Here is a 14,694-nt window from a genome sequence, read left to right on the forward strand (position 1 = left end):
TTGCATTTCAGATGTCTGCTTCATCTTGCTCATCATCACTTCTTCCCAGTTTTTCTCCCTTTGCTTTACCTCCTCTTTCTTCTACGGGAGGGGTAGAAGGCCCACACTATCCTGTCTTAGTGGATACTTACTGACCTTGCTTTCCGCTAGCTCTCTCTAATTAGCATTTAAAAGCAGCACTAGATATTAGGTAGGCAGACAGGGGATCTGAACAGCCTTCCTGCCGAGTGCACTGTAACACAGAGCAGATGTTTTGTGACTGGAGATTTCCTAGTAGATGTTTACCCAGCAGGTGGAGTCAAGAGCTCAATAATCCACAAAAACCCACAGAGGGCTTATATTAAACTCAAGCAAGCAGCTGTTATTTTTCCATATAGATATCCAAGTGCAGAAGTGTTAAACAGGTTGCCCCTACGCTGCCCTTCCACAAACACATTGTGACACAGTACTAAGAAACCAGCTCAGAGAATAGCATTACTCACAGCATTTTGGAGACCAGAAATACAATGTTGCATAACTTCAGAAAATAAATCAAACAGGCCAAGGCCAGATGTGATCCTTGCAAACCCTGTTTGATGGCTATAAAAACAGTTCCAGGAGCTGCCTTCAAAAGAATGCATGAAGAGAATTCTTGCTACCTTCACCATTCTGGGAGGCCAGATTCCACGGCAAGTCCCTCACGGTGCTGTCACAGTTTCATCTTTATCTGTCCAAAGGACCTTGACACAAATAGCCTGGGGGTATCAACAGACTCCTTTGCTTTTCAAACATTCTCATGGCTCAGTGATGCAGTTAAATCACTGTAAATTCAGCTACATATTAGTAGCTGTTTGTATGTGCATACAGTACAAAGTGGAAGCATTAGTTTAGCAAGTTGCGCTGTTTAAATCTTCATTAGCTGAGCATACACGGAAAGTTACTTCAGTCAGTTGAGCTACCAGCTTCCAAGCAGCAGTGCTGTACACTCGTCCTCCATCAGTGAATACACGTGTTAACACTAGATGGAGCCCTTACAGCTCTTGTGAAGGCTACAGCCTTGGCTTCCAAGCAGGAAAGGACAGGTTAACCCGTAGGCAAGCCATCTAAAAGCCTCAGCCTCTCCACTTTCCAAATTTCAGGCCAATAGCATGATTGCAAGTGCCCCTCCATGCCCTCAGAATCCTACTGCACTATCTATTTTGGTGACACACAAAAAGAGGGGAGCACGAACAGTTTGAGCTTCATGTTTTTTCTGTGTCTGCAGATAAGAGCTTGACAGCTCTTATGAAACTCCACAGTGAAGCCAGAAGAGCTATTATGAACCAAGTGATACTTTCCAGAGTGATGAGAAAACATAAACTATTGCTTTAATCCTGGCATCAGCTCAGCAGTTTGTTATGCTACCCAGTCAGGACTGGATGAGGAATGCCTCCTCTTACCACACTGCAGCATTTCTGCCACGACAAAGTTAGGCAACTCACGTGTGTAGAATGGAAGCTGCCAGTATTTGTACCTGGTGAGGTACAGAAGGCTTGTCAGTATTGTTGATAAGCTCTATTTGTTTGTGCTGCCAAATCAACAAAATTGGGGCTGCTCCTTTGGCCCTTGCACACTGCATTCAGGAAGACTAAATAAGCGCAAGAGAAGAAGTCCCCTCTTCCACCAACACTGCAGAAGAAACAAGGATAGAACTCCAGGCTCACCTGAGCGCGCTGTACCCCTGGCACACGCTGACACAGCACAGAACCCGCTCCTGGTTGGCCTGGTTCTCTCCCAGGTACTTGCACACGATGTTTCCACCCAGGCTGAAGCCTACCACAACCAACTGGGTTTGAGGGTAGGTCTTCTTGATGTGATTGACCATGGCTCCAAATTCCCAGGTGCAACCTGAAAATAAGGACAGTGTCAAGAGGAACCTTCCAACAGTCCTAGACTTCTACTTCAAGCTCAACTTGTATGCTTTCAGTTCAGCTTCCTACTCCTCCTGATTTTACAATAACCTCAGGGTTTAAGGTCTCTGATTCATATGCTCAGGCATCTGTTTTATGAGTCCTGTGGACCTCAGCTCATGCCTCATTTTGGACCAAGTGCCAAATTAAGTTGAATTAAATAAAAATCATGGGAACAGTTGATGCGACAATCCACACACTTCCTTTCCAAAGCAGCTTAAAAATAACAGCATATCATTGTCTTCCTGAGGCAATTTGCCACTATTGAACACAAGTGAGGTACCTGGAAAGCAGCCCTACTCATTGCTTTCAGCAAGACAGCCACAGATTCTTAAATCCATGTTGAAAACGCAGAGCTGGCTTGTCAGGACAGAGAACTCAATGGACTGCAGAGCCTAAGCAGGTACTGTCTGGAACTAGAGGGAACGGTTTAAGCAGAAGCAGCCAGACCTTTTTCAGCCACTTGAGGTAAAAATACTGCAGTTTCTTACAAAAAAAATGAGCCTCCCTACACCAAGTGAAGAGGTAGGTACCTCTACACAGATGAATGCTGCTCTCAGCTCATGTTCACTCGCATCCCACAGGCTGCAACACTGAGGGATCAAACTTCTGGCAGCACTGTGGTCCTCAGATTGTCTGAGAAGTGCAGACAGTGGTACCAACTGACTATGCACTTTGTTAATCTTCCAGATGGACTCAATGCTGCAAACTGAGCAAGCCACACAAAGTAAAATTCCAGCTTTTAATCCATGTTTATCTCACATCTGTCCTGTGGGGCTGCTACAGGAAGGTAAATCCTAAGAGTATGGATTCTACACTGTGCCATCCAAACACTGCTCTAGTCTGCCTTCACCTCAAACACCCTTGGCTAGACACCAGGCTCAAATTTCAGCTAGTTCTGGAGCAGATGCTGAGTGAAATTTGTGTTTACTTCAGTGAATGAAAAAGCTTCTGGATGAGCATCTCATCAGGGCTTGGGCACTTCTTTGTGAATGTTCTTAATGAGCAATTTCCCACAAGATGACAAATGCTGCATTGCTTTAACTTCCTCTGGAAGAATCTAGCAGTCAAAACACTACAACATTTGACTGTCACAATTCGAAAGCAGCTGGCAACCATTTCAGAAACTCAAAGCTAAAATAGCAACAAGTCCAGCCTGATGTAAAGGCTTGAGCAACTCAAGTTTATCCTGCTTGTTTCCCAAAAACATATCAGGAATCCAGCAAAAGCTGAAAGGACAAGGGGTATTTGGATTACAGACAGAGTAAAGTTTGCTCAGGGTCTTGCTGGCACTATTCTTGGCAAAGTCATTTCTTAGTGATTTACTGACTAGCTCAAAGGAAGTGCTAGGCATTCCTTGCCCTCCCCAAGGCTTTAGAAGATTTAGAAAAGCATGTATCTAGAGCTACATCCTTAAGGCCTAATGGAAAACTACACAAAGTGAAGAAGGTCTACCATCAGCTCCAGCACTCTGAGAATCTGAGACTAGTGTTCAGAAATTGAGACCAGCATTAGACATCATCACCTTACTCCAGGCAGAGCTGTTACAGATCTAGACCCAATGGTGGTACTAACCTCCCCTGACCCTTACTAACCATTTCAGCTAATTATTCAAGAATTCAGGCTATAGCATAATAATTAGATATCAGGTAGCACGATACTGCCAAAGGCCTCAGAGAACAGTCAGTAAATTTTGGAAGTGTACCCTGCCCTATGTAGGTACTATTTTTGGAAGGAAACCCTCAGCTTCTATTAAAAAAACAAATGCTTTAATGAGGTCAGGCTTGATTCCCAAGACATGGTAGACTCAAAGCAACTACCAGCCTAGAACTTCGTAACAAATCATAGCAACAAGGCATTAATGCCTACCTACCTGCTACATTCAGAGTTCTAAAGCACAAGATATCTTCAATAAATAAATAAAGGAACCTAACACCAGTCTATTTATCTCACAGTTGAGTCCTGCCATAATGTACCTGTGGATGTTTGCAACACATGAGGGCATGAGGGCTCAGCAGAACTCAGGAACAAACAGATCAGGTCTCTGGCCAGAAGACCACATTCTACCAAGATCATGTTACATGCTGCAGGGCAGTTAAGAATAGCTCTTAGGCCATCTCATAATATTTCATTCCTTAAAATTTCTTGGCTAAGAAGTGAAATCCAAAATCATAGTAGTTAAGAACTACCACTTACGTAGCTTCACTGTCATGCTGCAGAACTGCTGCATTCCTTGCTATCTGTGTTACATTCAGGAGCTAGTATGACCTTGTCCTTCCTGGGATGGAAATGTACTTTCTGGATAGGTTGGTACACAATCGTCTCATTAGTTTTCATAACCTCAGGAATAATTTTTATCCTTCAAGCCAAGTTTGTTCATATTCCACTAAACTGATGTTTAAACATCACTCAAATAATTTGGGCAGGTTCTCAGTAGCCACAAGAGCCTTTTAAAAAAGCTTTTCTTCCAAAAAATTGCCTCCTTGATTAGGAGTATGTTTAAGAACTTGGATGAGAAAGCAGGAAAAGTGAATCCCAGTACTAGTCTCCTTCCTTCCTCATAAGATACAGTTACTTCCTAAGAAACAGTACAAAACGATTAGACTCATTCAGCTATGGTAGTTGTGTTATAAGACCTAGAAATTCCCCAAGCTTGAAAGTCTCCAGCTGTCATAAAGTACTCACCATATGTGAACATTCGTGGAGAAGTGAGCTCAATATTTGGTAAGGCCCCCAAGTGATTCAGGACAGCACATCTGTACCCATTCTTTTGCGCATAGTCAACAAAAGTGCGGATATACTGCTTTTCACTGTGGTTAGCAATCCCAGGGCAGATTACCATCGTGACATCCTCTGTGCAGAGAAAGAGAGAAAAAGAGAAAAGTTAAGTAAATGTCACTGCATGCAAATTAAGAGGCTCAGAAGCTTTCCATTTCACAGCCATGGGAAACCACGTGCTAGAAGAAAGCCAAAAATCCTACTATTCTGCCAAAAAGCCTGATATGGGACAGAACAGCAGCAGCCCTAATGCTAAAGATGTGGAAAGATTAATTCATGTTATAAGAGAAGAACATTTTTCTAACTCTGGGGAAGGCTGGACAAACAGTTCTACAGAAACTTCCTGGAGACCAAGTGAAAATCCTTCCCTTTGAAGAAAGGTGTCTTTGGCATCATGCATGTTCTGCTGTCTGATAGAACACTGCAACTGTCTGATAGAACACTGCAACTGTTCAGTACATGGAAGCTACAGAGCCTGCTGCTTGTCCATGCTTCCAGAGTTCAGCACAACTCCGATGCTCAAAATGAAGCTCTGCTAGGCACAGAAATTCTGACTGACTGACATTCGCCATCCTCTGCCTCATGGCTAAATGATAACGGAAACTGATCTGCCAACCCTGTTCATCGGTTTAACAAGATATCATTTTATCAGCTAAGAAAGTCATTGCTGTAATTCAAGTGAGCACAGTAAATTACAGGATTAGCATATGCTCTTCCAATTAGCTACCATACTCCGCGCTGCTGTACAAAGCTCTGACTTGTAGTTCTATCCACAGTGAATTTCTGCCTCATTAGGAATGTACTGTTCAGATTCTCTTCAGTGATAACAGAAATCGTTAGTGTAATATTATATATCACAAAGAACTCAGCTCTGACCATGTTGAGAACTTGACCTGAAGGCAAAATGGGAATCGTGGGCTTACCATAAAATCACTTACTGCAGAAGTTAAGTTTGTACTACTGAAGCCAAGTTACAGCAATTCAGTTTTAAGTGTTGCTTTTACCACTACTGAGTTTCAACTCTGACATTCACTCTGAATATACATACATAATGCAGAGGAGAAACACCAGGATTCTCTTCTTTTTCCATAATTCTCTCAAGGCTCCTTCATACTGTATGCAGTTTGCTTTCATACAGATCCTGAAACACCTATTGTCAACAAAAACTATCCAGAATCTGTTTGTAAGGGGGAAATAAAAGCCCAATTTCTTTTCCATACACACCAAGCTACAAGGAATGCTATGCTGCCATTCTCTGTACTACGATCCCATGGTCTTTGCAGGCAAAGGGCACTCTGAACACAAAAATTACCATCAGATCATTGCCAGCATCATGCTTGAGAGAGAGGTTGTGGAGCATTTATTCTGCTCCTTAACCCCCAGCCCTTGTCATACAAAGTCAATTTAGTGTAGTGGGTTCTCCCCTGCTGTGTGAGATATGGGTACACAGCAAGACAGTCTCAGCTTCCACACATAGGCTAGTACTGTGCAGCAGCCCTTTCCCATCACCAAAATTAACACCTAACCTTTCCGAGAATCAAGTGGCAGCGCTCTCATCTGCTCCCCCTCCCAGCTCCCAGAATCGAGGTTAGCAGCTAAATGCAACCAGCAGCTGTGTGACTGACCTCCAATGCAGTGCTCAGACTGCGGCTCAAAGAGATCAAAGGTTGCTGTTGCTCCATCTGGCATTGTGAGGTACTTGCGATGTCCGTACGGATGTGGTGATCTCACTCTTCCCATTTTTCCATAAAGGGCAGTCTGGATATGCCCACTCTTTCCCCAGATCAAGGGTGGAATGTACCTGAAAGAGGCAGTAATTTAATTGTGTATCCTGCTGTGCTAACGAGCCTTTCAGAACAGATAAACAATCCCATAACAAAAATCCCCCTCAGTACCAAATACAGTAACAAACTGGGTTTTTTGTTATGGCTGAACTGGCAGCACTGATCTTTGCAGCCTTACCAGAGTGATGAGACTGATAGGCTTCTAATGCTGAGCAATCAGAGGCCAAAAACCCAGACATTCCTCCACATGGAAACATTACATGCACAAACGCTCCTTGCAGACTACACAGCGGCACTGCATCCTTGTGAGGCTGGAACAGCATGTTGCCAGCCAACCAAACTGACCTTCAAAACTTGTCAAGTGTTGTAAATCTGCTTTAATTGAAATACTGAGGCCTGCTGGGTTGAGCCACACTGACTTGTGTAAGCACTTCAACACATAAAGCCCAGAAATGCAGGATTCATAGCAAGGTCTAGAAGACTAAAACCACAAGACTCGTGTTGGTTGCAACAATTTTGCGTTGAAATGCTTTTCTTGGTTAAGTAAGGAGCAAGGTACAAGGAAATTTTGCCTCAAGTAGGGTTTGGTAATAAAGCAGGAACAGTTTCAAAAGGTCCTGTAAGAGAATTTGCTAAGCCAGTTCCCCTGGATGGTAAATCTCTTTCAACATAAGAGGGGCATTCTACCAACTGTGTTTATCAAGGACACATTAAAGCTCTGTGATGAAGCAGAATGCCTTTTTCCTTCTGGCTTAGTGGCCTTCAAAAAGACACGGGGCTACACCGCTATTATCTGGAAGGGGTTAAAGGGGTAGAATCTGTTTAACCATAAGCAGAGCTCCAGTGGTTTAACCAGAGGTACTGCTAACCAAGCGGTGGTGGCGCAGTCACCTGGCCACTCTGCAAAGGAGAGACTGAGCGAACACCTTGAAAAAGGGAGTTACATCAGCTCTTGAGAAGAAAGCATGAATGATTCATTATTTAGGAGAACAGCAGCCCCAGAGAGCTCACTCCCAATTAAGGAGATGTAGTCTCTGCTGCACAGAGCAGGGGATCCGGAACAAGCTTGAGAGCTGCCTGCACCACTGTGGATACCAAGACATTGGTAACTCCCATCCCCTTTTAAGCGCAGGCTTCCTGCACGTACTCCCTCCCACTGCTTGAGATCATATGAAGCAATGATCCTGTTCTTTCGTGCTTTTCCCTGCTCTCATAAAACTAGGCAGCTTTTAGGCTCATCCGATTTACTGCTTAAGCCCATAACCCATTAGAGTGTGACTGGACAGAAGCCCTGCTTTATGCTCTGACGCTGCTCACAGTTGGACCTGCTTTCTCATAGCAGTTCTTACATGGCATATCTGCAATCTTCTGTCCCTCTTATGTACTCCTTAAATAAGAAAACAACACTTTGTATAAAAGCTCTCACAGCTTGTTTAGCAAGACAAGAGTTGAATTCTAGCAGAAGGATACTCATTCTACCCCATCATCCACGAAGGAAATGTTTTTATAGCCGAAGTAACACAGTAAGACTCGTTGCAGTTTCACTTTTTGCAACTGCAATTCCCAAACAGACCCAAAGCAGATCTCCATAGAAGCAGATACAAATTCAAAAAGTAAAAGAGTAAAAAAGTAAAATTCAAAAAGTAAAAGAGTAGAAAACTACAGAGTCTACAGCCTTGTAAATTGCTCCCCCCTCCACTGCGTTCTATCACTCACCTATAAAGCTCTGCAAATAATCTACATGAGAGCAGCAGTATTATCCATCTTTATCAGTTCAGCATATCCATACTGGGAGTACACACTGCAGCTGGGTGCTTGCCAGGAACAGCCTGTATTGAAGATTCCCAGCAACAAAGGGGACTGTACAAGCTCATTCTTTTTAACTGCTGCTAGACATGGAGAGAAATCAGTGGATTGTCTCACGATGTGAAGGGTTATGACAGACAAGCATAGAGTTGGTGTGATGGGACAGTCAATGTAAACAAGGCTGAACAAGAAGGGCTACAGATGGCTCTGCCCAAGGCACACATTGCTCATTGCAGAGGTTTAGAACAGATTCTGCAGCCATTATGAAAGATAGAGAAGACTCTGCTCTTCCGATGCAACAGACATCAGCTACCCTCAGTCATCCACTTCACAAGCAGCTCAGGAACCATATCCCAAACAAGATGGTGCTTGGCTGACTTCTTAAAGAAGTCCTTTGTGGACAGATTTTGCTGGCAGCATTTTTTTTTTGTGGATGAGAGATTTATCAAATAGAGCCCATAATAAGATATTGCAGCTCTTCCAGAAGAGACTCAGACATTGACGTTGTTTCATGGATCATATCCTGGGATGTGCACGTGCACTGCAAAGCTCTGGTGACTTTCTGCACAACTGTTAGAAAGGAAATTAGAAGTATTCAAGACATCAGCACCACTGCTGGAATTTAAGTCCAGACAAATGACTTCAAAAGCACTGTTTTCCAACAGCGTGCTACCTACCACAGCCTGCTTCCTCAGGTCACATCTGGTTGCTTTGGGGGGAAGAAACCAATAAGGCTGACATCAAATAACTTGACTATTAAGATTTCTGAAGCGCTGATCTTAATAATAAGTCAATCCTTTATTCCCTTCTTATACAAGCAAACAGCACATGCAGTTTCACCACTGTCCACCCTTAAGGGAAGGACTGAAAACAAGGCAGGAATACCACTGGCTCTGCCTATAATGATGAACAGAGGCTGCCTATGGGTTACACATCTCCATCTGTGTGCTAAAGCAGCATGCAGCCCTATAGAAAGGGTGCAATTCACTGCTTGGTGCCTTCAGAACACACATTAGTGTTTCTAAGCATCCTATGGACAAGGAAGAAAAACACTCAGCTTATCTTTTAAGTTAACTTCCATCAGTTGTTTCAATGCCACACTGCCTGCAGCAAAGATGCGCGAGTATTAGTCACTGCACATGTAACTACACTCTTCTAGATGAATATTCAAAGGCAAAATCCAGCATGAGTAATGTGCACAGGACAGTGTTCTGATGCAGAGATTTGTTACTCCCACTTAGTCTTACTAAAGAACATCATGTTTATGCTGATTGCAGTTAAGAAAAAGCAGTTGAAACAGAAATACATGCAAGCGGTGGGGTAACAGCCTGTTATTTCACCTGCCCTTTCTTTTACTCTTGCTCACCGACCTTTACGCTATAGACTTAAAGCAAGATAAATAATCCAAAAATCTCTTCAGAAGGATTCCAGGAGACTGAACACCACAAGACTTCAATGGGGAGTGGGAAAGAATTTGCCCAGATTGCCTAAATCCTGCATAGCCAGTGAAAACTAAACCAGGTTAAAGCTCATCTTTAACAGACTGTTGCAAAAGCCTGTCAGCTAGTAACCATGACTAAAAATATCAGACTTATTAACAAGACAAGCTGCTAATTTAACCTACTACAGAACTTGTGAAGTCTAGATAGTGGCAGAGGGATGTCTGTATCAGTGTGTTCCAGTAAAAGCTGTTCTCAGCTGATGGACAAGTTGGAGCTGGCAAGGCACCCTTAAAATCTGTAGCAGCATCAGGCATATGATCTGTCAGACTATTTCTGTTGACCATCTATTTTGGCAGCACATAAATCTACTTTTTCAGGTCTCTGTGTGAGTGGCTTTTTGTCTGCAGTTTTCAATGAAAGCAGGTCTACAAGAACTTCTAAAACCAAGTACGGAGCCCTACATTGCAAGGCTGCACAGGACCAAAGGACAAGACACATCTTTTAACCAGGGTTTAAACAGACTCTTAGTTTGCTTTGCTACATCCATACACAGGAGAGAACATAGAAGAAAACTCTTAAATCACAGAAGCTCATGATACTGAAAGAAAACACTAGTCAGGAATTATACAAGCAACTCTACCCTTTAAAAATACAGATTAGATAAGCTAATGTTTATTTCAGTCATATATGAAAACCACTTCCATACTCAGTCCAGCTGAAACCACTTACTACCTACTGCTGATAGCTACAGCTAGCACCGTTTGTTTTGCAACAAGGCCAACATTCCTCATAGCTAACAGCTGAAAAAAAGATGCTTCTCTGTAATAATCACCCTGCAGGCAGAAGAACACATGCTCAGGTTTTTTCCTACAGCTTACCTTAAGCAAACAAGCTCAACAGCATGTGACACATGGAAACTTGAGCTAGATACTATCCTGACTGAACTCTTAAAGGCAAGTGACTCAAGGAGCACCCAACTTCGTCCTTTAGATTTTAATGCGAATGTATCATGACTGCTAAGTTTAACCGTGTATTTCAAACAAGGGCCTCTCACTCAAATGCAGGTGGCTCCCCTCAGTCATTGACAACTAGCAGGAAAAGTGTTCAAGGACATGACAGACTCCCTGAGCTTCTCCTTAATGCCTCCAACAAACCGAAGTGGCCTTGGTAAAACACCGTGCTCGTAGGATTATCCCAGGATAGCAAGTTTCACTGTATGATTCACTGTGTATTCCCCAGCGTGCTGTGTTCCAGCAAAGCACAGACATGAGAATCCAGGCACAGGCTCTGTGTCCATAGGCAGCTGATCTGAGTGATCTTCCTATTTTGATTTGGTGAGCTGCAACAGGTATCAGGTGCCAGACCCAGTTCCATAAATGTGCTTCACAAACACAAGCCTTTTAGCTCCAAGTGCTTCATTTTAGCTGTAAAGCCCATCCCCACATCCCCACAGCAGTCTCTGAGAGCAAGAGAAGATCCCAGGTGTTCCAAAAATCTCTTCCTAGTATTTTAAGATTAAGAACAATCCCAATATGTGTATGTAGATTAAGTTTTAGTGACTGTCAGAGCAGATTATGATTTTAGAGCACGTACATTTCCCAGTATACAGAATTTAGGAAAGCAGCAGCTGCATAAGCAGCTCAAACAAAGCACAAAAACAGTGCTATTTTTATTAGCAAGCATCAGCATTCAGATGCTCAAAGAACTGAAGCAGAAGTTCAGCAACAAGCTTATTTCTGGAGTATTACTTCATTTCAATTGAGGAGGTTAACACTTTAAACACCAACTCTTGCATCGGTTTTGATGTACTACAGTACAGTGGATACCAGTGGCAAGAAAGTGCAATTTGTGCACACTGGGGGACAGCCTAAGAGCTGCCTCCTGCATTACAGCAGGGGTTTGGTTGGGTTCTTTTTGGTGCCCTTTGCAGACCTGTCTGGAAGAATTTAAAGGATGCTTTACAAACCAAGCCTTGCTTGAACCTCATGTCTCCAATGCTAGGGAAAGCAATTACATTACAATCAAGAAATCTCATTGAGAAGTCTGCAGGGTTCAGTCTTCCCCCTCAATATGCAGAAAGCAGCTTTTTCTGCACCAGCTCAGCCAGACTGTTCAGTGTGATGGAATACACAGCAAATACCTACAAAACCCTGATTTTAAAAACAGTTTTGGGAGCTTCCATATCCCCACAGCCTCTAAAGACGAAATTAACGTGAGTAGAACTGTTTGCATTCTACAGAAAATGTATAAAGCCAGAACTACCTAAAGGAACAGCTGTCCTCCTCGATTAAACTACCTCCTTCCCCCATTTAGAGAGCTTTTGTTTAGGAAAGCACACAACGTGCTCCTCCTTGGCCTTCGGTGACTACAAGAAGTGCTTTAGACAAAACAGTGAGCGGGTATTACAGCACATCATCCTTGCTGATGAGAGCTGCAGAATGCCAGATTGTTTCCACAGCAGAACACTCAGCACAGACTCAGTCCTCACAAGGCTACTTTTCTCCCTAAGGTCAATGCTTCAATTAACCTACAGGGAGCTGCTGCCCTTCTCTGCCTCTCAGCATGTTCACCTGCAAGAGCTCCAGGAGGAACACTGTTCTCAGTTTATTATTCTCCTGGAAGAGCTTCACCCAGGGTAGAGCATTAAGGAGCTGACAGGAATCAAACACAGTTGGCTACAGGATGGAGGAACAGAATATAAAGCCCAAAGCCAGCTTTTCTAACTGCTTCTCTCCTTGCATCGACAGAAGAACAAGGACAGTCCAAAAGAATATTCTGGTATCAAGTTGCCTGCTTATCTAGTACAGATTAATGTGCAAACAGTAGACAAGAAAAGCCTCCCCTGGATCTTTAACAGCATTTAACTAACAGGCCTGGCAGTCTTTTGCTCCAGTATCTGCATTGAGGATGTATGCAGGAAGCAATTCTCTTCCATAGGGATGATACCTACCTCATGACTCTACAGGAATAAAGATACACAAGTACACTTGACAGAAGAATTGGGAGCAGCAAAAAAAACCTCTATCCCAGCACAGAAGACATAGGCCAAATTTGTGAGTCAAAGGAGCCCATGTTACATTTCTACAGTACTAAGAGATGACAGACTTTCTGTAGTGATATGAAAGGCCGGAACAGGAGACAGACAGTGGACAGGCCTGAATGCTTCAGGGTACCAATAACCGAACCAATATCAAAGAGGTTTCAAGCAAGAAGCAGAACAAAAAGGTCTGATCATTCTACTTCACTTGGTCAAAGTACAGAGCTGGACAGGGGTTGAGAAAGGAAAATAAAGAGATGAAACTTCCTTCTGGATTGGGAAGAAAGAGTCTTTTGTTTACGAGATACGCAGAAAGCTTCAAGCAGTTCAGAGAATTGTCAGAAGCAGTATTAGCATCTGCAAGTACAAGGTACCTGGCTCACAGCCATCCCAGGCAGTTTTACTATCCAAAGCTCTTAAATTATTCACCCACCACCACTTGGCTTATTGAATGATGCTGCTTACAATTTATTCAGCAAGTCCAGAGGTAAGAATGGTGCCGTAAAGGGAAAATAAAATCCAAGAGAAAGTGTTTTTCAATAATCTTTCAATAGCTGCACGTATAGAACAGCCTTGCCTGTTTCTGCTTTCTCCCTGCCACCCAGTTTTTAATACCCTTCCTCTTTTGAGCATAAGGGCACTGAACAGACCACAGTTAAAAGTCAGTTTCCAGCTGTACAGAAGAATCAGTGGGGGTTCTTACAACAAACCATGCACTGATATAACAGGAGGGATTGCTGGGCTACTTATTTTGCTTTCATGGTAGAATTTGAAAAGAGCTGCTTAATCAGCTTTCCTCACACTCCGAATAATTAGCAAGTAATCAAAGTCTTACAAGATTTTTCAGTGGAGTACAGCACAAGCTGTTTCCACATAGTTTTCCTAATTAGTCCTACAAACTATTTCATGCATAATTGCAGGAATTTAAATACATTTGTTCTCCATTAGTCTCCAGGTGATTTCCATGCATAAAAACAGGCCGCTTTTGATATTTTTAATCTTTGCATTTAAGAAAAAGATGGTAACCTCAACAGAACAGCATAGTCACAAACAGCTGAGTTGCCCCTCCAGAAAGCCCCTCCAAACACCAACATCATTATTATCCCCCTCTTCCTGAGCACAGTTATGCAGATAAGACCAAACAACTACTTTACTGACACAATTTTTTTACCTATTCAAATCTGTTTCAGTTGTGTTTTCCTGTGGTGGTACAAATCTTTCTGGCAACGTTCAGCCCAAGAATGAGCTGCTGGAAATCATGGCTGCAGCTTTCAGAGAAGTCAGCAAGTACAAGCTCTGAGTTTAACCACTGAAAACAAACAGCCTGAGATTGCACACAATTAACACAATGCTGGGGTTCTGCAAGAAGCTTCTCATGCCTGTAAGTAATACACAGCAGATGTACCACAATTTCTAGACACATCCTGCATTTTCACTCCTTTGGGAGCACTTTCTTTTCCAACCGTGTGGAAATCCACAACACGTTTTTAATATGATATTGCTTAGGAGCCTGTGCAATGAGAACTGTACTGAAACTGAGGTGATAAAGACTCTGAATTACTTTAAAATAAGCACATTCATCTAAGTTTCCAAGATTACCCTGATATTAATATACCTTCAAGACCGGTGATGAGCACAGCTTCATGGCCGTTCTTTCAGTGACTAAAGACATGCCAGCTTGGAGTGCCAACATTTACATGACAGGTGTCTAAAATATACTTAAGAAGGTTCTGGTAATTTGATATTTTCTAGGGAAGTAACTACTTTACAGTCACAGCACTAGAAATAAACAATATTCAATTTCAATGCTCGGCTTCAACAGAGATGTTACTCCCAAATTCAGAGTGCATTAGGGAACCCCCCTTGGGCTCATATTTAAGAGATAATGCTTTGTATTCTCTAAGAGTTTACAAACCCCA

The 14,694-nt window shown here is 42.8% G+C and overlaps 1 protein-coding gene across 2 annotated transcripts in view; it reads right to left on the reverse strand.

The window, feature by feature from the left end:
• Nucleotides 1-14,694, reverse strand: part of ABHD2 (abhydrolase domain containing 2, acylglycerol lipase) — a 38,222-nt gene that overhangs the window by 12,686 nt on the left and 10,842 nt on the right. For both annotated transcript variants that reach the window (XM_015873062.2, XM_015873063.2), the window contains exons 4-6: nt 6,332-6,507; nt 4,614-4,781; nt 1,683-1,866 (exon numbers count right to left, since the gene is read on the reverse strand). In XM_015873062.2, the coding sequence (XP_015728548.1) occupies nt 1,683-1,866; nt 4,614-4,781; nt 6,332-6,507 (528 nt within the window). The remainder of the gene's footprint in view (nt 1-1,682; nt 1,867-4,613; nt 4,782-6,331; nt 6,508-14,694) is intronic.

This window comes from Coturnix japonica, chromosome 10 (assembly GCF_001577835.2).
Source record: "Coturnix japonica isolate 7356 chromosome 10, Coturnix japonica 2.1, whole genome shotgun sequence".
Taxonomy (NCBI): domain Eukaryota; kingdom Metazoa; phylum Chordata; class Aves; order Galliformes; family Phasianidae; genus Coturnix; species Coturnix japonica.